At 38.1% G+C, this 20,279-nt stretch overlaps 3 protein-coding genes and 1 long non-coding RNA gene across 5 annotated transcripts in view; 3 read left to right on the forward strand and 1 right to left on the reverse strand.

Annotated features, from left to right (window-relative positions):
• On the forward strand, nt 1-5,377 carry taf1b (TATA box binding protein (Tbp)-associated factor, RNA polymerase I, B). The gene is made up of 15 exons (XM_016529240.1): nt 1-97; nt 180-278; nt 513-600; nt 719-816; nt 897-989; nt 1,414-1,513; nt 1,600-1,774; nt 3,344-3,443; nt 3,534-3,681; nt 3,818-3,995; nt 4,135-4,175; nt 4,264-4,345; nt 4,426-4,496; nt 4,580-4,814; nt 4,946-5,377. Exons 1-15 carry the CDS (start codon nt 80-82, stop codon nt 5,217-5,219), a joined length of 1,800 nt encoding a protein of 599 aa, XP_016384726.1. The 5' UTR covers nt 1-79; the 3' UTR covers nt 5,220-5,377.
• Nucleotides 1,194-20,279, forward strand: part of rrm2 (ribonucleotide reductase M2 polypeptide) — a 20,220-nt gene continuing 1,134 nt past the window's right edge. The window contains exons 1-8 of one of the 2 annotated variants that reach the window (XM_016529243.1): nt 1,194-1,210; nt 17,813-17,955; nt 18,147-18,212; nt 19,079-19,225; nt 19,383-19,499; nt 19,581-19,714; nt 19,963-20,057; nt 20,139-20,272. In XM_016529243.1, coding sequence (XP_016384729.1) covers nt 17,863-17,955; nt 18,147-18,212; nt 19,079-19,225; nt 19,383-19,499; nt 19,581-19,714; nt 19,963-20,057; nt 20,139-20,272 — 786 coding nt within the window. In that variant the 5' untranslated portion in view covers nt 1,194-1,210; nt 17,813-17,862. Of the gene's footprint in view, nt 1,211-17,650; nt 17,956-18,146; nt 18,213-19,078; nt 19,226-19,382; nt 19,500-19,580; nt 19,715-19,962; nt 20,058-20,138; nt 20,273-20,279 lie in introns of those variants that run through there. The other variant, XM_016529242.1, reaches the window with a different exon arrangement.
• Nucleotides 11,517-15,099, forward strand: klf11a (Kruppel like factor 11a). The gene is made up of 4 exons (XM_016529241.1): nt 11,517-11,679; nt 12,630-12,875; nt 13,490-14,360; nt 14,444-15,099. Exons 1-4 carry the CDS (start codon nt 11,650-11,652, stop codon nt 14,728-14,730), a joined length of 1,434 nt encoding a protein of 477 aa, XP_016384727.1. The 5' UTR covers nt 11,517-11,649; the 3' UTR covers nt 14,731-15,099.
• Nucleotides 14,187-20,279, reverse strand: part of LOC107721308 (uncharacterized) — a 17,122-nt gene continuing 11,029 nt past the window's right edge. Inside the window, exon 3 of the long non-coding RNA XR_001637698.1 lies at nt 14,187-14,197. This is a non-coding gene — a long non-coding RNA (uncharacterized LOC107721308). The remainder of the gene's footprint in view (nt 14,198-20,279) is intronic.

The raw sequence follows: 20,279 nt of genomic DNA on the forward strand, positions 1-20,279 counted from the left end.
TGTTCGATTATCAAAAACAAGCAGAACTCTGTGTGCGCACGATTTGTTATGGGAGTTTTCATTAGCTCGTGTTAAAGTCATGGACGAACAGCTTACTGTGAGTTTCTCCTTTAGGTAGTATTGTTTGGTGATATGTGCTGTTATGTAGTCGATATCTTACTGTTGGACTCTTCCTCTAGGGTGGATACAGTGAGCCATGCGGCCAGTGCGCTGCTGTGAACTGGGGCGTGTCGGATGAGGGTCAGTTCTTCTGCAGGAGCTGCCACAATGTGATCGAGGTTAGTCAATAGACATACATTATTAGATGTCTAGGGCTTTGATATTCTACAATTCCTCAATGCTAATGCAGTAATTCTTATTGATAATGTAGTCTCTGGCCCTTATCCTAAAAAATTAATGGAAAAATAATTGAAATTAATTTGTTGTAAGGGGGTGGCATTAATGAAACTGTAAATTAATTATCCATTATACACTTAACAAATCATGCTGTATATTTTCTCAACTTCTTCTAGAAAACGAGGGAGGTGGTGGATGTGAACACCCTTCATAGTAAACACAGCAGGATCTCACAAATAACAAGACCCAAAAAGAAAAGACAAGGTCAGTCAAATAAGTCTTCTGTCCACGTTTTATCACTCTTTATAAGCTGTATAAGACATTTAGATTTGCAAGATCCTTCCCTTTCTATGATCTCATGGTTTCTTCTGTCTGCTTTCAGAGAATGAGCGAGAGTGGATGATATGTGAGGGATTTCAGTTCATCTTGAAACACCAGGCCAAGGCTTTGGTCAGTCTTGGTGTCTGCATGAAGTTTGAGGTTGGTAGTTTAGTTTAGCCTAATAAACCCACACAATGTTATGGATGACACAAAAAAAGTATCGTATTTTGTTTTGACAGACAGAAGTTTTGTGGAATTTCTGGAAGAGATACCTGCAGAACACACAGCAAGCTTTCACCAGAAATCCAGTGTACACTCCAAGGTTTACGGTGGTAAGTGTTTTTTTTTTAATGTTGAAAATAATAGAAAGGGCTGTAAATTTATATAGTGTAAAAATAACAACTCTGTTTAAGTGTTATTTTTGTATTGCTTATATCCTATTATAGTATTTATTATAATATTTTGAATTAGCGTTGTTTTATATGTTCATTTTAATTTGTTTTGTGTTGTACTTTACTGCTTTTGTCATTTTTATTATTATTTTTTTAAATACATGTTTAGCTATAATTTATTTGTATTTTAGTTTTAATTATTTAGTTCTTCAACTTGAATGTATTTATTTCAATTAGTTGCCAAGCCAACATTTCTCATTTTCATTTAAATTTTCAACATTTTATTTTTACTTCAGCTTTATTTCAATCACCAGAAATGATTAACAACACTGCTCTGCTCTCTTCCTGCCTTTTTGCCCTCAAGTTCATGAAGTCACAGAGTGATTCGGAGTCTAACGCTCAAAGTGAGCAGTCGTATCACACCGAAGTTGCTTCAGAGATGTCAGAAGAGATGTCAGTCTCAGGTACGACAGTGATTACTCTTTGTCAGCTGGACCATTTACATCTTATACAGTATTGATTGAGCTGAATTTTGTTTTTTCTCCTGCAGGTTACTCCAGTGAGGCACAGTCATCAGTATGTTCAGGGTCTTTGGATGCCGTTGTGTACCAAAATATGAAGGGAACAAGAATGCACAATCTTATGACCATGCCACGGACACTGGCCCTGTGCTATCTGGCTCTGCTGTGGGTCCGAGAGGCCATCACTCTGGCTGACTTACTGAGGTTTGAAAGGACAAATACAGCTCAACACAAATTGGCCATTTTTTTTTAAATATTACATTTACGAGTGACAGAGCAAGATGTTTATTACCTTAAATAAAGTTATGTACTGCCTGTTTCAGAGTAAAGCGCGGCACTGTGTTCTTCTACACATGAGCAGCTCCTGATTTTGTGCTTTCATTGTCTAAAAGCGTCTCGGCTCACAGTAAATTCCACTCTACACGATCGCTATCTCTGCATCTACTCTGATAAAAAAAAAAAAGAGTTAGATCGCTTATAACAAGCATTTAGTAATGCAACATGTGCCAACCATTTTACAAAATTAAGACAGATGTGAATAGAAATATTGTAATTTTATAGTTAGTTTTACTTAAACACTTTAATTCTTTAAATACTTTTATTTATTGATTTATTTATTTTTGAGATTACTTAAAAGGGTTAGTTCACCCAAAAATGAAAATTCTGTCATTAATTACTCACCCTCGTGTTGTTCGAAACCCGTAAGACCTTCGTTCATCCTCGGAACACAATTTAAGATATTTTTGATTAAATCTGAGGGCTCTCTGACCCTCCCATAGACAGCAAGGTAACTACCACGTTCAAGGTCCAGAAAAGTACCAAGATGTTCGACAAAGTAGTCCGTGTGACATCAGTGGTTCAACTGTAAAGTTACGAAGCTGACCCAGATCCGACGTAATGACATCATCACGCCGGATCTGGGTCAGCGCCGCCACACGCTGGTGTCATGGTACTGTCGTGAACGCCCGTCCAAAGTGACCCAGTAGAGACGAAAATGTGGAATAAAGTCGTTATTTTTGTTTTCTTTGCACAAAAAAGTATTCTCGTAGCTTCGTAACTTTACAGTTGAACCACTGATGTCACACGGACTATTTTGTCGATCATCTTGGTACTTTTCTGGACCTTGAACGTGGTAGTTACCTTGCTGTCCATGGGAGGGTCAGAGAGCCCTCAGATTTCATCAAAAATATCTTAATCGGTGTTCCGAAGATGAACGAAGGTCTTACGGGTTTGGAACGACACAAGGGTGAGTAATGACAGAATTTTCATTTTTGGGTGAACTAACCCTTTAAATCTAACATTTTATTTAATAAGATTTTTTTGGGTTTATTTATTATTACTTTATAGTTATTGATATATACAAAATTGTGTAGCCCTACAAACAATCACAGCAAAACTTTATTTTATTTGTCAGAAAAATTAGATTTTCCCCCAAATCATGCAGTCCACTTATAAGATTAATTAAAGGTGTAAAGGTTTTTTTTTTTTGCATAACATACACCAAAGTATCCTTCTTTATTTACATGCATTTAAATGGGGTCAAATTAGATTTTATGCTGACTTGATGCTATTTATATGCATTTAATATGTTTGCTTTGGACGACTTTTAGGCCCAAAATTTTGTCCTAAGCAATGTTTCTGCTTGGTGTGCAGCATTAGACATTTCTGTCAGTGTGTTTAGATGTAATATCATGATTACATGATGGCTTTTATACTGTGTATACCTGTACCGGATAATTTGAAAAACATCTGATTTAGTCATATTTCATGCAGGATGGTCTCAGAGAGGTGTATTCCTTACATGAACATTCATGAGGCATTTCCAGCGGAGCTGAGTCTGTTCGGAAAAGATGTCCAGTTCTTTAATGTTCGGGTGAGGAAGACAAATCTGGTTCGCATTTCTTCAGTCAAGAAACAGTGTATTGTATTTCTAATAGCTATGACGACTTCTGGTCTTCCACAGTACCTTCCGTCCTACTCGCTGGTTCATAAAGAAGCTGTGACTCTGGCTCGGATCTTGCAATTACCCTCCTTCCCAACAGTTTCGAAGGATTGCCTTCTCCACCCGTTTCCGCTCACTGTCCGCTATCTGTTGGAGGCAAACCTCCCAAGTGGGTGTTTTTGACAGTAATGTTTGTGGCAAATGATGGCTTAAGATTTGAAATAAATTTACCCAACACATATAATCGTCTTTTTATCTGTTTGTTTGATACACTTTTGACTCCATTTATTTCTGATCTTTCCCAGATGACCTTCATGTTTGGGTCCACAAGGTTATAAGACAGGCTGCTATGGAGGACAGCTCTTTTCTGACCTTTGAACCCAGCAAGGAGAAGCCTCATCTCTTGCGCTATGACATTCAAGCAGTAGCTGTCATCATTGTCACCTTGAAGCTCCTTTTCAAGTTGGATGATCATGTGGAGTGGTACATAACTTCATAATTTGTAGCTAAAGGTTTTGGAGTTATCGAAGTCCATGCAAAAAGTAAATTTTTTACTTCACTGGATTTGTAAAGTTACATTTTTATGCTAATTATGTTTCCTTTTTCTCACTGATGTCTCAAGGAAGTTATCTGAGGAAGCAGCCAAGAAGAAGAAAAAGAAACGTAACACTTTTTTTTAGCTAGTATTTTTTATGCATATCATTTTTGTTGTTATTTTGGTTCACAGCATGTTCTTATATGCTTTTCACAGTTTTCAAGTTAAAAAAGTGGTTTGATGTTGTACAACCAGTCTTGGAGCAAGCCAGAAAGAGGGAAGAACGAGAGGAAGCTCAGTAAGACAACCGTTTCAGTAGTTTACATGACTTTTATTGAAAAATCTTTTACTACAACTGCTTTCATTCTGCACTTTCAGACGGCAATGGGGAACCACTAAGCCTTTCATTACATCTTTGAAACGCAAGAGCGCGGTTCTGAAAAAAAGGCGTAAGCTGATCTGGTCACATCTCAGTAATGATCTCAAAACTGTATCTCTGTATGTCATCCAATGTCTGCCTTCACTTCTCCAGGCGTTGCTAAACATTTGGAGCAGAAATTTCAGAAGTTTACTGACTCTGCACCAGAACAATCGTCTTCCTTAACAAACCCTCATGCCAGCTTTCACTTCAGCTGGGGAAAAGAGGAAGGTTCGGATGGACCCAGTATGTATAAGAAACGTTTGGACTGTACCCTTAAGAAAGACGGGTTCAAGTACCTCTGCAACCGAAAATACTGGCATCCTGAACTGAGATTATGCCCACGCAGGTGAGTCATCACAGATGTTTTGTTTTCTCAATGACAGATACTATAGTATTGTATTTTATTATATATAATAAAATAATGTAATGTGTTATTTATTAGTTCTATTATAAGTAATTTTTTTTAATTTCTTTCAGGACGTGTGGGGATCATTTCTCAAAAATAGAGCCCAGTTTGCCCAGGATGTACGTGTGGGTCCTGGATCTCTTCTCTTTCATTCTGGGAGTCCGTCAGGCAGAAGTGCACAAAGAGGTTCTCAGCGTTGAACGTCGTTTTTTGAAAAGGAATCATCAGCCCAAGATTCAATGGACTTTAACTTCCTGCAAAAATAAGAAAAAAAGGTCCAAAACCGCAACCCATGTTGTTAGAAAGAAAACCCGTGTTCATGACGAGAATATCACTGGAGTATGAAATCTGCATATCAGTTCCCAAGATCCCTTTTGTTTCCCTGCATCAACAGCAGCAGATTTGTTCTTTTGTCATGTCAGATTTTCACTTTTGAGCATTATTTTCAATAGTGTCTTGCTGTTATGCTGTTAAATCTGTTATGAGACTTGGAATGAACAGTATCGGTTTCCCTCAAAAGTGTTTTTTTTTTTTATGTATTTTATATTTTGATTAAAAAATACACCACTTACATTGAATGTAGCTACACGGATGAACCAACAGGGGGCATAATGCACCTGACAATGGAGTGCTGATAGATTCCTTTGTCCTGCAGCTCACTAAAAATATGTTGTCTTTTAATTTGTGGGAGCAAAATTGACAGTAATTCTACTGGGTCTTTCTACTGAACGAGGGTTTTGTCTAACTAGTTTTCGCAGTATTTTGTCCCAGATAAAGGGTCATAAGCTATTTCACCCCTTTCAATCCAAGAATTGACTCATGCAGGAGAATGTTATTTGATCACACTGTGATTGAAACTAATATATATAAGCTGTCCTTTTGCAACCCACTGCTGTCACACTGTCCTCAACATCAGTACTACTATACACCTTGTTAAGCCTCAAAAATTATGCCTCAAATATAACATGGCAAAGGTTTGTCTTAAAAGTCTCATGAGTAAAAACACCTATTTAAATAACACAAGATTATAAGGGTTCTTCTGACAAGAGTTTATATTGTTTTTAATTGTATGCATATTTCTGTTTCTTTTGCTCTTTTGACCAGCTAATAATAGCTTATATATAGCCTACAGTATACACATTTTAAATTTTTGTTAATGAAAATGGTAATTTTAAAAAAGGCAGGAAAAAATCGAAAACACTAAAACTTTAGTTGATGATTACAAGGACTACAGTATCACCGGCCAGAGGAATTTTACTGTAGCAGTAAGTCCAGCATGGATGATCTAGAGAGAAAAACACGAACTGTTTGCAGGGCAAGAGTGATGGAAGAACGAAGAAATTTGCTATTTCACCCCTTTCAATCCAAGAATTGACTCATGCAGGAGAATGTTATTTGATCACACTGTGATTGAAACTAATATATATAAGCTGTCCTTTTGCAACCCACTGCTGTCACACTGTCCTCAACATCAGTACTACTATACACCTTGTTAAGCCTCAAAAATTATGCCTCAAATATAACATGGCAAAGGTTTGTCTTAAAAGTCTCATGAGTAAAAACACCTATTTAAATAACACAAGATTATAAGGGTTCTTCTGACAAGAGTTTATATTGTTTTTAATTGTATGCATATTTCTGTTTCTTTTGCTCTTTTGACCAGCTAATAATAGCTTATATATAGCCTACAGTATACACATTTTAAATTTTTGTTAATGAAAATGGTAATTTTAAAAAAGGCAGGAAAAAATCGAAAACACTAAAACTTTAGTTGATGATTACAAGGACTACAGTATCACCGGCCAGAGGAATTTTACTGTAGCAGTAAGTCCAGCATGGATGATCTAGAGAGAAAAACACGAACTGTTTGCAGGGCAAGAGTGATGGAAGAACGAAGAAATTTGGGAAAGATGGAGCCAGAGGGGAAACCAGGACAAGAGAGTCTGTGTGCTGTACGGTCCACATGCTTCTTGCAAGAGAAGCTATGACATGCACAAACATATACACTCGGAAACTCTTTGTTTCCAGCGAAACAACGTACCCGGCATACTTTTCAGAGTTGTTTTCCCTTCTCACGTGTAGAGGGGCAGTCCGCAGAGTTTTCCTGGCATGATTTCTGTTTGACTTGGGCTCTCCCAAACAGACAGCACTATTTTTGAGCTGCACACACTACATGGTGCCAAAAGGAAAACACTCGGTCTGGGGGTTGCGCTGCACGAGCGGATTTTAACCCTGAGTAACTGACCAGGGTTTGTGTACATATAGATAAACACGCTAGACCGCAAAGTCTCCGGCGTAATTTAATTGTAAACAACTGATAGTCTTATCTCTAATGTTTTATCTCACACCTCGCTTCCTCTCCTCCCCCAAAAATGTTTCTCTTTCATTCTTTGACCCGCGACACTGCTTTTAGTGTTTGTTGCTTTGACGCTGAAGTTTAGTTAGATTTTTCTGTGTCTAGCAATGTTAAGTCCTCTGAAAGTGCTCTCAACCATTTATAGCTCATGTTTTATATCATAAATTTACATTAGAAAAGTTTAAATATTAATATTAATTTGACGTAAAAGCGACGTTTGCCTCAAAATTGGGGTCTTAATATTTTTTCCCCGCGTTTTTCTTCATCTTTTACCAGATCACTGATAAATATGCTCTTTCAGTGACAAAACCTTCAAACTCTGTATATAAAATGGTGTAATACTAAAATGTGAGTATTATAGACCTACTTTGTTTGCACCATACAATACGCAACGCCTACTTTTTTTATCTGCAAAAATGCTTTGCAAAATATAAAATGGAATCAAAATATGCATTTTCCACGATATATGTTGTGCACAATGTATTTTTAGACAGGATCGACCTGCTGAAGTGTAGCAGTAATAAGTGTTTTCCAGTGGTTCACAAAAGCAAAGTTCCACACAATAGATTACATTCTGAATGATTTAAGATCCATTTCCTGTTTAGATAGAAAACCATAGTTTACAGTTTATCACTAATGTTAGTTAAACAAAGAGTATAGGCCATCTGGTGTACAGTTGTTTTAGTTGTGTGCTATTTGCTAGTAAACTGTTCAGTGTAAGTCAATGTGCATTTATCCTTTCTTGCACTACGTTGCATATTCAGTACAGACTGGTGTGAATATTGTGAAAATGTTTCTATCCTTCTGTATGGGTCGTTAGTGTGGAGGCGAGCTGTTTGCTCTTACAGTCACAACTCATGTGATGGTGCCTCTGAGAATTTATGTAACTTAGTCAAAACGCTGAGTAAGTGTGTCTCATTCCAGGACAGAAATGGTGAGAATAAAGCACCAACACTAGATGCTCTTACTTTAATTTATGATGTTAATTTATAAATGGTCATTTATTTTGTTACAGGCAGGATGCAGAAGATCCGGGCTACGCAACACAGAAAGCATGTTGCATCTCAGAGGTTAAAAGCACGCCCGCCCTTTTTGGATGACCTACTTTTTGAGAACCCCACCTATCTGAGCACAAGTCATTCGGTTCAGACGCTCTGCAGCAGCACATATTGGATTGAGCCCCAAAGTTTCAACTGTTTTTAACTGTTTTTCTTCATCAGCCCAAAGAGGACAGCACATCTGCCACCCAACCCTCCTATAGCCTGTGTGTTTGCATGCCCTGTTTGGCCTCTCTCTTTCACACACACACACAGACACACAGACTCTGTCTCCACTGGCCCGCAGCCTAACCCCCATACATGGCCTCACTACCCTCCCAAGATTCCACGGTCTCTGGGTTCAAACAGCTCATACCATCCATCAGGAGAAGCTCCGCTTCTTGAAAAGGCAGATGATGAACCTATAGAGTCTTTGCAAGACTGTAAAATTTGGTTATTTTGGGTCTGACAATCCTTGTATTTTCTCAGCTTCATTTTAAATTTGTGTGCAAAGCAATCAAAGGTTATACATGTTTTATAGAACTCCAAAATTGTTTATAGAATTTTATTCTTCATTAACAAGACTTGACCTTCAACACCCCATACCAGTTCAAATCTTCATTCGTATGCAATTCAGCTCACAAGGAAGGAAGCAGAATCATGCAGTGCAGAGGAAAAAAATGTTTTGCTGTCACATAATGAAATGGAAAATGCATGACTAATTCAAGTAGTAATATCTAGTGAAATATATTCTATTTAGTCACTTACATTTTATGCTAACCTTTTAGTTCTAATTCTGGACAATATTATTTATTGGACAACATTATTTATGTAATAGTTCTTGAGAAACAAAACTACATTCTCAGTACTCCATGGGGTGCAAGGCAACATCTGGTTTTGTTTCATTATTGTTACATTTTGAACAATAGTGTACTTCTTTTGATTAATATGTGGATATTTTTTCTTAAAATTACAACTGCTTTCTGTAAAATCATTTGAGTGTTTAAATGACACAATTCTATCCTTTATTGATTCCTTCATTAATTTCTGAATACAGCTGCTGAATGGTGTTATATTAAATAATATATCAAAATATATTTAAGAATATAAGTATATAAAGAGCTAACCTCACTGTGCTTGAGTTCCAGAATCCACACTACTGTTCAGATGTTTGGGGTCAATAAGAAATTAATTTTATTCAACAAAGACACTATAAATTTGATCAAACTTACCAGTAAAGACATTTAGACACTTACGTTTTAAGAATATTTCACAATATTACTGTTTTTGCTGCATATTTGATCAAATAAATGCAGTGTTGTTGAATATGAGACTTCTTTGAAAAACATGAAAAAATCTTACAGAGACCTAACATTTAATTATCGGTAGTGTATATCCAGTTACTTTTGACAGAATGTTTTCATGTGCAACTTTTCTTCTAATTCGTTTACCTGTTTCATTGTTCCATCAACACAGTAGATCTGCTTTCCTGTCAGTCTCAGTGTTTTGCTTTATTTTTAAAACAGATCTTGCTAAATGAGACTTACATGAAATCATCTGTGCAGTATTAAAGACCTTAGTCTCTTTTTTCTTTACTTGTGACTCCCACAATAGGCCTACCACTTTTATCAGATATAAAAACAACAGAAACATTCCAATTCTGCATTCAAAATGTAACAATTATGAAGCAAAACCAGATGTTGCCTTCTACACCCCTATAAAGAAATGTGCTCCTCTAACAAAAATCCTCTTTTGTTGTTAATGTGTTCGTTTAGCACTTCTAAAAGTAAATCTGTGCCATTGGATTACCAAATATTACCAGATCTATTTCTTTATAATCAGTCAAATTAGCTGAACCTCCTATTTATATAGAATTAAATATTGCTGTTTAATAGGACATAATATTTGCCTTTGTTCATGTGTCAATTATGTGTTTAGGACTCGTTTTATATTATTGGTTCATCTTTGTGGGTAAAAAAAAAAACAATCGTGTACATTATTTAAGACATGAAGTGTTGTCTAATTATATGTGATACATTAGACTACTTTTAGAATGTCAACCATAAATTTACTTTATTTTTTAACTGCCATTCTAAGAACGTTAATGATTACTGAGATTTTCCAAAGACAGCAAATGTTTTCCTCGGCTGTATGACACATCACAGACAGAGAAATATGATCTTTTCTGTCTTTTGACTGGATATCTGAATCTCTGAAGAGGAGGGGGCGACTGATGAAGCCTTTTGTCTGCTCAGCTCTACTCACACAGACAGACCAGCCAAATCACAGCCCTCCTGCAGAGACACACAATTAGAATATATATGATTTGCACACATTTACACTTGTTCTCACTAATCTTTTTAGTGTAGAAACAGCTAATTATCACGACAAAAATACAAAGAGAGAGACCCATCAAGGTTAGTGTAGCTACAACAAAGAGATGCAGTACACTCATAGGCTCCGCCCTGGATTCTTTCCCAGAAAGCAGAGGTTCCTGAGTTCAGTTTAGTTCACTAAAACCTGGTCTGTGTACGCACGTGATGCGGAGATGACAGAAAAACACGCATTCTCTCACAAAATACTATTTTTCTTAAATTGTTTATTTTCGTCAAAAAGGCGAAGTAAATATGTAAATGAATTATTTCGATATTATATTGCTATATAGGCACTATTATTGTTTCATTATTAGTACAGAGCTGTTATTCATTATTTCCATTGTAGGCTGTTACTTTCATAAGCAGCACCGTGTCCCCGTTTCCCCTTTGTGCACCAGTCGCGGGAGGCTACTAAACATTCACGACGAGAGTTTATATTATAAAATCAATACAGTCTATATTTTCTGTAAAATGTGTACTATACGGTTTTGCTTCTTTGTTTAAAATTTGTTTTGAACACAGGCGTTGGCTCTCGTACTTCAGTGTGGACTCTCGTCTGCGCATGCCACACTCCACTGGCACAGCTATAGCCAGACTCGTGCGAGTATCTCACGATTTCGCTGGTTCTCCGCGCCGACCTTTCCCCCAGTTCTCCAGCACCGGGTTCAGCGGGTTTACTCTGACACCGCTGACTCCTCTGTAACGCCCCCCAACAGCCACGCACCCGGTTTCAGCCAATCAACGAGCGATCACGTACTGATCACGCGCTGCCTGCTTTCCCATTGGTCCGTTCCTGCTACACCTTTGTTTTTGATTGGTAACATGTTACCACCCACCAGAGTGATCTGAATTTTGTTTCTGTTTTTTCTTTCTTTCTTTCTGTTGTTTTTTTTGAGCTTCTGATTCATTCAGCTGAGGTTGAACCTTGCTGTAAAAAGTGGTTAGACTTATGTGGACAGGCTTCGTATCACAGCTGTCTTCCCGTTGCTTTTAATTTACTTACACATATGCTGAATTTTGCTTCTGACTCCGGCCGGGTAAGTTGATTATATTGCCAAAGTGGTTTTATTGCTACTTTTTAGTTTTTGCGCATTGACCCACTAATGACATCCGCTTTTGCTGCAAGTTGCGACCCATATAAAATAATTTTAATGCTCATTGACGGAGAACAGTTGACTTTGAACAGAGCAATGTTTATAATTTCTGTTTACACGCATAAAAACATATTTGATGTTCTTGACATTTGCAACAACGAGCAACATTCTTTGTGTTATACTGCTTTAATTAAATTAAGTCATGACGAACCGTTTGCCGCAATCATTGTTGTGCATTTCCCTCCTGCATTAAGCGGCAGTGCTACTTTACGTTGAAACTGTTGTCAAATAATATATATATATTATTTGCTAGCGACCTTATTTGAACCTTGAACATACTTGAGTTTGAACATTTTTCTCCTATTTCATTTTTGCATTAAATTGTCAGTTATTTTGAATGCATTGTTTGTTTGTGTTATTACAACAACAACAACGATGTGCATTGTTTCTATCACTCTTGGTATATCATAAAGGCTCCGTTATGACAAAAATAGTAACATTAATGCAATATGCCTTGATTTGGTTTACCACCCTTGGATGATACTTTTTGCATGGCACACTCACATGGCGCTTTGGTTGGGTGCACCTCACTCTTAAATCTATATTTGGCAATGGGAGGTTCCCAGCAGCTCATGGTTAACGCTATGCAAGGCTCTAGGTGGGTGTAGTCGACCAGTTCTGGGGCCCCTTTCTTTGCTTATGAATGACATAAGCTATTTACAGCAGATGCAAGACAAACATCGCCCATTTTGCCACTTTTATTGTATATCATGCAATTACATTGAATACGTTTCATTACAGTGATAGTGTCGACTCAAATTCAGTGTTATTGTAGCTCAGCAACCAGCCTACTGTGGCATTAAAATGACCAATTTTTTTTTTCCAATCCGCAGCCCAGTCTTGTGGACATCTGTGAGGTGATGATGGAGAGAAACAGGCATGACAGTGAGAAGTCCTGCTCCTCCACTCTGGAATACAATGACCTGGAGGCTGCAGAGGCTTTGGTTTGCATGAGCTCCTGGGTCCAGAGGACGGACAAGCCTCGCCCACTGACGCCCACCTCAGACTCTTGCGATTCTCTCCCTTTGCAGCCTGAACTCAACGAGTCCCCTAAAGACCTGGTCTCCCTCTCATCACTGGTGAGTGACTCTTTAAAAAAACAAAAAAGAAAAGAAACCGGACTGTGTTCTAGTTCTTAATGAGCAGTATAAATACATATTTCCAAAAAAGGCTTGGGGATGCTGCTGAAGCAAAAGTTGTTTCATTATTTTGAAAGTGTAGTGTAGTGTTGTTAATGGCAAGAATACACTACATGACTTTTAAAATCAAAACAGATTTTAAAACACTAGGCATCATACACTTGCCGACTTTGAAAATGATTGCAGAGAAAAACTGGACATCATAGGGGACTATGACTATGAAGTCATTACAAATACTACAAACTCACACAGAAACTAGGAGATGCATTAAAATTAAAACAATATTTGTTCTAAAATTGGCACAAATAATATATTTGATATCCTCCAACTGGATGGACTCTTAGTCTGAAGCTAAAAAATCAGAGTCTGTGCCCATCACACACTATTTGATTTTCTGTGTCAACTCCGACAAGCCAAAATCTGACTGATTGTGACTTTTGGCAACTAGCATCAACTCGTCCAGGCTTAAAATTGGGCCAAAAATCTGGGTAGAAGTTGTGTAGTCAATTAAAGGCAATTCCCAATGCTCAATGCAAATCTCTTCTTTCCAACAGTGCATGACCCCTCCCCACAGCCCAAGCTTTGCGGAAACTTCAGGCACAGCGGTTCTCAGTACCTCAGTGGCCTGCTCAGGTCTCAAACCACATCCCAGACTATGCTCAGCCTTGACCAACAGGGCTGCATGTCACGTCAACTTGCATCCCAGCACCACAGTCCTGTTCAACCCAGCTCCACCGACAGAACAGCCCTCACTTCACAGAGCCACCAGCGTTATACGGCACACCGCCGACAGATCCGTGGACCACAACATTCCATCTCCAACCACAGGGCAGGAGAAGCCATGTTCCTCAGAAATCCCTCTACAGCACACAGAGCCAATTGCCAACCTCACAGCAGAACTGCAAACCTGCAGTAACCCATGTGACACTGCAGAAACGGAGAGAACTTCCCCTTCTCCTCACTCCACAGGCATTGCTATCCCAACATCACAGTCTGCCGTTCCTCAGTCGCCCATATCCAGCCCGCCGGTGCTCTGTCAGGTGTTTCCTGTTACAGGGCGGACTGGAATCATCTCCGCATTTGTTCAGACTCCAGTTCAGATGCATGCCTCGGGGTCGAAGCCCATTCTTCCACATTCTCAACCTCTTCTGGTGGGCTCACCTGTGGCTCAGGGCACGGTGATGTTTGTCGTCCCGCAGTCCCAGGTATCCCAATCCTCCACCTGCCAGCAGAGCATTGTTACGCTTGGGAACACGAAGCTCCTGCCCTTGGCACCCGCTCCAGTCTACGTGCCCTCAGGTCAGAGCGGCGGAGTGACACAATCTGACTTCTTGCGCAGGCGGAACTACGTCTGCAACTTCCAAGGATGCAAGAAGACTTACTTCAAAAGTTCCCACTTGAAGGCTCATTTGAGAACCCATACAGGTTTGTGTCTATCTGACATGTTTTTGTTCTAATAGGTTGTACCCATAAAATATGGTTGTTGATCATCTTTCTCTATATCTCAGGTGAGAAGCCTTTCAGTTGCCATTGGGAAGGGTGTGACAAAAAATTTGCCCGTTCAGATGAACTGTCCAGGCATCGTCGGACACACACGGGTGAAAAGAAGTTTGTCTGTCCTGTCTGCGAGCGTCGGTTCATGCGAAGCGACCACCTGACCAAGCACGCAAGACGTCACATGACAACCAAGAGGTCCACAGCGTGGCCTAACGAAGTTCGCGACGTGAACAAAATGGCCACTTCCCAAGCACCATCTTCCATGCCCCTTAGTGTGCTTCTTCCTGCCTCAAACTAGGTTAAGACTCAGACCACTCACCTCAGAAACAAGAAAACCAAGGCTGCTACACATCCGTGTACATAAAACAATGTGACATTGCACTGGATTTTTATTTTAATCATGGTTGTTTATAAGGAATTCTTGTTTACTTTTATATAAGTTATGTCTCCCAATATGTATTTACTCCCTTTGCCAAAGTCTTTGCATCAGTTCATCTGTTACTTACTCTTTACTGTTGTATAGTTGTATATAAATATCACTATCTATATGAATGTAATGTGTATTCAAATTGGCATTTATTGTTGATATATGAATAAATGTTATTGATGTTACTTCTGTTAATTGGACAGTATTCCTGTATGCGATACTACCTGCAATATTCAATATTATTTAATAATAAACATTTGTAGTAAGAATATAGAATGTTTTATTTGTTGTCGCTGATATTGTTATTGAGCTGAGTTTGAGACCTCAGTAATATATATATTAAAAAAAAACATTTTAAGCCATTACACACTGCTTAATCTAAAAAAAAACCCCACTTAAAACGGATTAAATTTAGAAATTACACAACAAAAAACATTACACGTAACATAAACACTGGTTGACAAGCGTTACACAACGTGTAAAACGTAGAAAAGGAAAACAATAGAATCATTACATAGCCATGAACTGGCGTGACGACACAGTTACACAACACCAGGGCTGCGTTCAGCCCCAACAAAACCGGTGCAAAACGTTTTTTTAAACGGAAACGGTGGTGCGTTGAACACTCTGTTCTGATGACGCAAGAGTTGCAACTACGGCAGCTGAGAAGGCCATTCTTTGTGTTCTTTTTGAAACATCAATTCTCAACACTGTCACCCCACAGCACCCAGTAACAAACCTCGTCCAATCACATTGCTTCATTGTGGAGCGGTTAGGGGGCGCGACCAATCACAGAGGATGACGAGTTGTAAATATGGCAACAGCAGCTTGACTGACAAGCCTTGGTCTCCGCCCATTTGCCTTACTGACCGATATTTCCAAACGAAAAAAGAAAACACAAAGAAAAAACAAAAGACACTGTTACTGCACTGAAAGCTGATTTAAAATACAGTTTTTTTTTTCTGTTTTAATGATATTTATCTAAAGTGAGAAGTAAGCAAAATGGGAAGACTCGACGATGGACAGTCTTTTTATCTTGTGGAGAACCAGTTTTATGCCATATTCGCATTTGACCATTAGTTGTTGGTCATATATGATAATAGAAGCATTTTAGCAACTTTTCGCAAATGCATACAATTCATTTTAAATGTCTCGAAAACGGCCAATTTAAATAGAGGTGAGGCCTCCCCCTGCTGGTCTCTTCAGGATTAGAGGCAGTTTACTGTATGACATAACTGTTCGAGAATTTGTTTCATTTCCACAACAGGGCTGAAAGTATTATCCAGTACTATCGCATCTGGTGATTTCATAGTAGCTAAGAATTATTTATATTATATCTTTATTTTGGGTTGGAATATTTTATTCTGCTTGTATTATTATTCAGTCAAAAACATAGAACAAACCATTACATTAATAACTAAATAAATAATGTCGTCTGAGAGTAAATATTATGAAAAAGACATGTATGCAGTTTTTTTCCTTAACACAAATGTATCGCTTTGTTACCACAATTTATTTGGCGAGTTGAAACAAAATTATCATAAAACGTGTGGTTATTGTCCTCCCGCCACGAGAGAGCAGTATCTCAAAAGCATGCTGTATTTTATCCCAGGCAGTGACCTCTTGGGCGTTTTTATTGTTCTTTGTCGACTCCCGCGTCCTGAAAATGTTTTTGTTATGAAACAAAAAAAATGCATTTCAATATGTTTGCAAAATACGTTTTAAACAATTTGAGTTTTTGTTTTAATGTAGATTTTGAAATTAATCTCAAAGCTCTAGGAATTCGTGTTTTGGTTTGGTTGTAGTGAGCAACTGGCTTAACAGCTGATAGTTTGTTGTGCTGTAAAGTTTAATCGCCAATAAATACATATACTTAGAATCTCTCTTGTTAGACACTTATGTAACATGCTATATTAATTAATGATGCTCAACATGATCTTTTTGCTTCTCTTTTTTGAGAAACAGGAAGAAGGGGAACAAAACATTTTCGCCACGTCAACAGGATGATTTTATGAAGGTAGTAATATCAAAGATCACATGTCTAGTTTTGTGTTCACCATTAAAAATGAGTATTTAGGGTTTTGGGATGTATCTGGGTGATCGTAAGGGTTTACGTTATTTGTTTTGATCGTTTACTCAAATCTGGCGCCAAACCATTGCTTCCTTTCAGGAAGGTTTTGTTGAAAGTAAGTTTGGATTTGTGGCTGCAACGTTATAAAAAAGGGGCACTTTAAAAACGTATTTTCCCCCACACAGTATAGGGGATGTTGTTTTACCTAAGTAAAGTTTTATTGTGTGCTGTTTAATGTGAATCAGGGTATCTGTGTGTGACTGAGAACTGCAGTCGGTCTCGACTAGTAGTGGTTTCATTGGCACTACGTATCATTTTCATTAACATTATTCTGTTCAAAATAAATTACAAATAATGCCGACTCATTAATGTAGAGTGCAAACAGAAATGCTATTGCTTGCAAATGTAAGTGTGGGCTCTTAACTTGAACACATTTCGTACATTTTTTTTTCTTACAAATTTTTTTATTTACAAAATGTAAATGAAATACTTTGTAAAAAATAATAACTTGATATTATACAGCTTTTGTATCGTATTCGCGCCTTTTTAAACCAGTTTGTATAATTGCACGTTCGGCTTTTGTGTAACACTTCGCATCCCCCAGCCAACACGTTTGAATTTCCCGCGAGGCGTAACTCTCACGTGACGTCTTAGAGAATTCTGATTGGTTCGTCTAATGAAAGAGTTAAAAGGACCAAACAAAGCGGCGAAGTTGGCCCTTTTCTTATTGGATGAGAATGAGCGCCAAGAATCGAATATAAAAGATTCTCCGGCGTTCATCCTTCGTTTTCTTCCCTCCAGCTGGACTGTAGATCTTCAAGTTTATGCTTTCCGTTTTATTTATTTGTAGCGGACTGTTTTAGAAGTTGTTAATTTTTTTTTTTTTAACTTATCCTCATTTTCTGTTTTACCTAACACTTCAAGCTTTAACAATGCTGTCAACTCGCTCTCCACTAAAAACTAAGAATGAAAACGCCATTTCTACCAAAATCAATAGCATGTCCTTGGTGGACAAAGAAAACACGGTAAGTTTATTATTATTAGTTTAGTTATATTATAATACTCATAAGACTTGTATTGAGATGCTTTACATTTTAGGTGTCTAGATGAATACTACATACTTTGGTAGAACTATCACCTTTGTTTAATTAAAGGACAAATGTTAAACCGTTCATTTTGCTGTAGATCCTAAATTGGTGATTTGTTTTGTTCTCAGCCGCCCAGTCTGAACTCCACTAGAATCCTGGCGTCCAAAACGGCGCGCAAAATCTTTGATTCAGAGGTACGCTCAATTTAACTGCATTCCTGTACGTTTCTTCAGGATTTACAACATCAATGCATGTTAAATATATACTATCTTAAATGATTAGTGATTTGTCGAGCGATGTCTTTAAAGTGGTTGATGAAATTTGGCGGTTTCAGAGCGTGCCAAGTTGGGCTGGTCCATCCAAAATATCCTGACCTTTAATAAGAAAAATAGCTCGTAAAGCAAATCTACTTAAGTCCATGACATACGGTCACCTAAAATGGGTATTATTTTGTGTTTTGAGCCAGTCAATTTATTGGGTATTATCTTGTTTTGGTGGGTCAGTAGCTCGAACTGATTTAATGTTCTGTAAACGACGCAGAATTCACGTGAAAACATGCGTGTAAATATGAAAATACTCCCATATTTTATGACAATGTTTAACGTTATATGAACTTTTTTTTTTTTTTTACCGGCAAACTAGACCGGAAGTAGTAGTATCACTTGGAGAGATGAATGAAACGTAAACCCTCTATGGACCCATGCTTATAAAAGCCACGAAGAAAATCCAGTTAACTTTCCTTTTCCCCGTTTGCTTTTATTTCTGTTGTCAAAATTCCTAATATGAAAATGGTTACTAAGGCAACAAACCCTGGCAAAACCAGGGTTATTTCAGGAATATTGTCAAAATGGTAAATATTAAAGTGTTTAATGCCGCATAGTTGAATTAAACCATTTTTGTTAGGTAAAATAAGTAAAGTCATTTTGGTTTTCAAGTCTTTAAAAAATGTGATGCCAATAAGAATTTTGTGCTCTCCCATTCACCCTGGCTGTTAGTTTTTTACTTGCCATTTAAAATTTGGTTTGTTGCCAAATCTAAAGTTTTACCTTTGACTTTTAAGGAGCAGACAAAAGCTAGGAAAGGAGCTGTGGAGGAGGAGCCCCTTCTGAAGGAGAACCCCCACCGCTTTGTCATTTTCCCAATTCAGTACCATGACATCTGGCAGATGTACAAGAAGGCCGAGGCCTCTTTCTGGACTGCAGAGGAGGTGAGCTTCAAAGTATTTGTTAACACGGGTGATATAAAATTTTGTCCCATATTCTTATGGGTCTTAAATATGGCATCAAAGCTGTTGGCACACTTAATTTGATAAAAAAAAAAAAAAGTGCAGCATTTTGAAAGTTTTGCGTTTTATTTTCTCCAAGGTTGACCTGTCCAAAGATCTTCAGCACTGGGACTCCCTGAAAGACGAGGAGAGATACTTCATCTCTCATGTTTTGGCTTTTTTTGCTGCGAGTGATGGCATTGTCAATGAGAACTTGGTGAGCTCAGAGGCAAACTTGTGCAAACACATGTAAAAAAAAAAACACTCTATTCTAATGGCTTGTTCTGTGGTGCTCTAGGTGGAGCGATTTACTCAGGAAGTCCAAGTGACTGAAGCCCGCTGCTTCTACGGTTTCCAGATTGCCATGGAAAACATCCACTCTGAAATGTACAGTCTGTTGATTGACACCTACATCAAAGATCCCAAAGAGAGGTGAGCTTTTGGAAATGATGTTGGAGTTATTTGGGGCAATGATGAGTGGCGCAGGGGTACGTACCTCAGCTGATAATGGGAGCTGAGTGTTGACTGCTCAAGATCAGTGGACATGTGGTCAGCTGGTTGTAGGGCGTCAGCACGAAACTATCGCCTTTACTGAGCTCCATAAACATGCTTGTTTAATTATGATCTGTGTATTTAGACATTTAGCTGACTAATGAGGTGTTTTGATTTTTGTCTTGTAGAGAATTTCTTTTCAATGCCATTGAGACGATGCCTTGCATAAAGAAGAAGGCCGACTGGGCGCTCAACTGGATTTGTGACAAAAATGCACAATACGGTATGTTGTATTAATATACTATTTTTGTATATTTTTTTATTGTAAACTAAAAGTTTGAGCTAATAAAGTCTTTGTATTCAGGGGAGAGAGTGGTGGCTTTTGCTGCTGTGGAAGGAATCTTCTTTTTGGGGTCTTTTGCTTCTATTTTCTGGCTAAAGAAGAGAGGACTCATGCCTGGACTCACCTTCTCCAATGAACTTATCAGCAGAGATGAGGTAACCA

Source organism: Sinocyclocheilus rhinocerous, unplaced genomic scaffold (assembly GCF_001515625.1).
Source record: "Sinocyclocheilus rhinocerous isolate Xijiao unplaced genomic scaffold, SAMN03320098_v1.1 scaffold271, whole genome shotgun sequence".
NCBI classification, from domain to species: domain Eukaryota; kingdom Metazoa; phylum Chordata; class Actinopteri; order Cypriniformes; family Cyprinidae; genus Sinocyclocheilus; species Sinocyclocheilus rhinocerous.

What these genes read in the sequence shown, in the direction of transcription:
- taf1b (XM_016529240.1), top strand. An exon ending in AGAAGAGATGTCAGTCTCAG is followed by an intron (nt 1,514 to 1,599) that starts GTACGACAGTGA and finishes TTTCTCCTGCAG; the next exon opens with GTTACTCCAGTGAGGCACAG. An exon ending in CTGAGATTATGCCCACGCAG is followed by an intron (nt 4,815 to 4,945) that starts GTGAGTCATCAC and finishes AATTTCTTTCAG; the next exon opens with GACGTGTGGGGATCATTTCT.
- klf11a (XM_016529241.1), top strand. Translation starts at nt 11,650, where the DNA reads ATGCTGAATTTTGCTTCTGACTCCGGCCGG. An exon ending in TTGCTTCTGACTCCGGCCGG is followed by an intron (nt 11,680 to 12,629) that starts GTAAGTTGATTA and finishes TCCAATCCGCAG; the next exon opens with CCCAGTCTTGTGGACATCTG. An exon ending in TGGTCTCCCTCTCATCACTG is followed by an intron (nt 12,876 to 13,489) that starts GTGAGTGACTCT and finishes TCTTTCCAACAG; the next exon opens with TGCATGACCCCTCCCCACAG.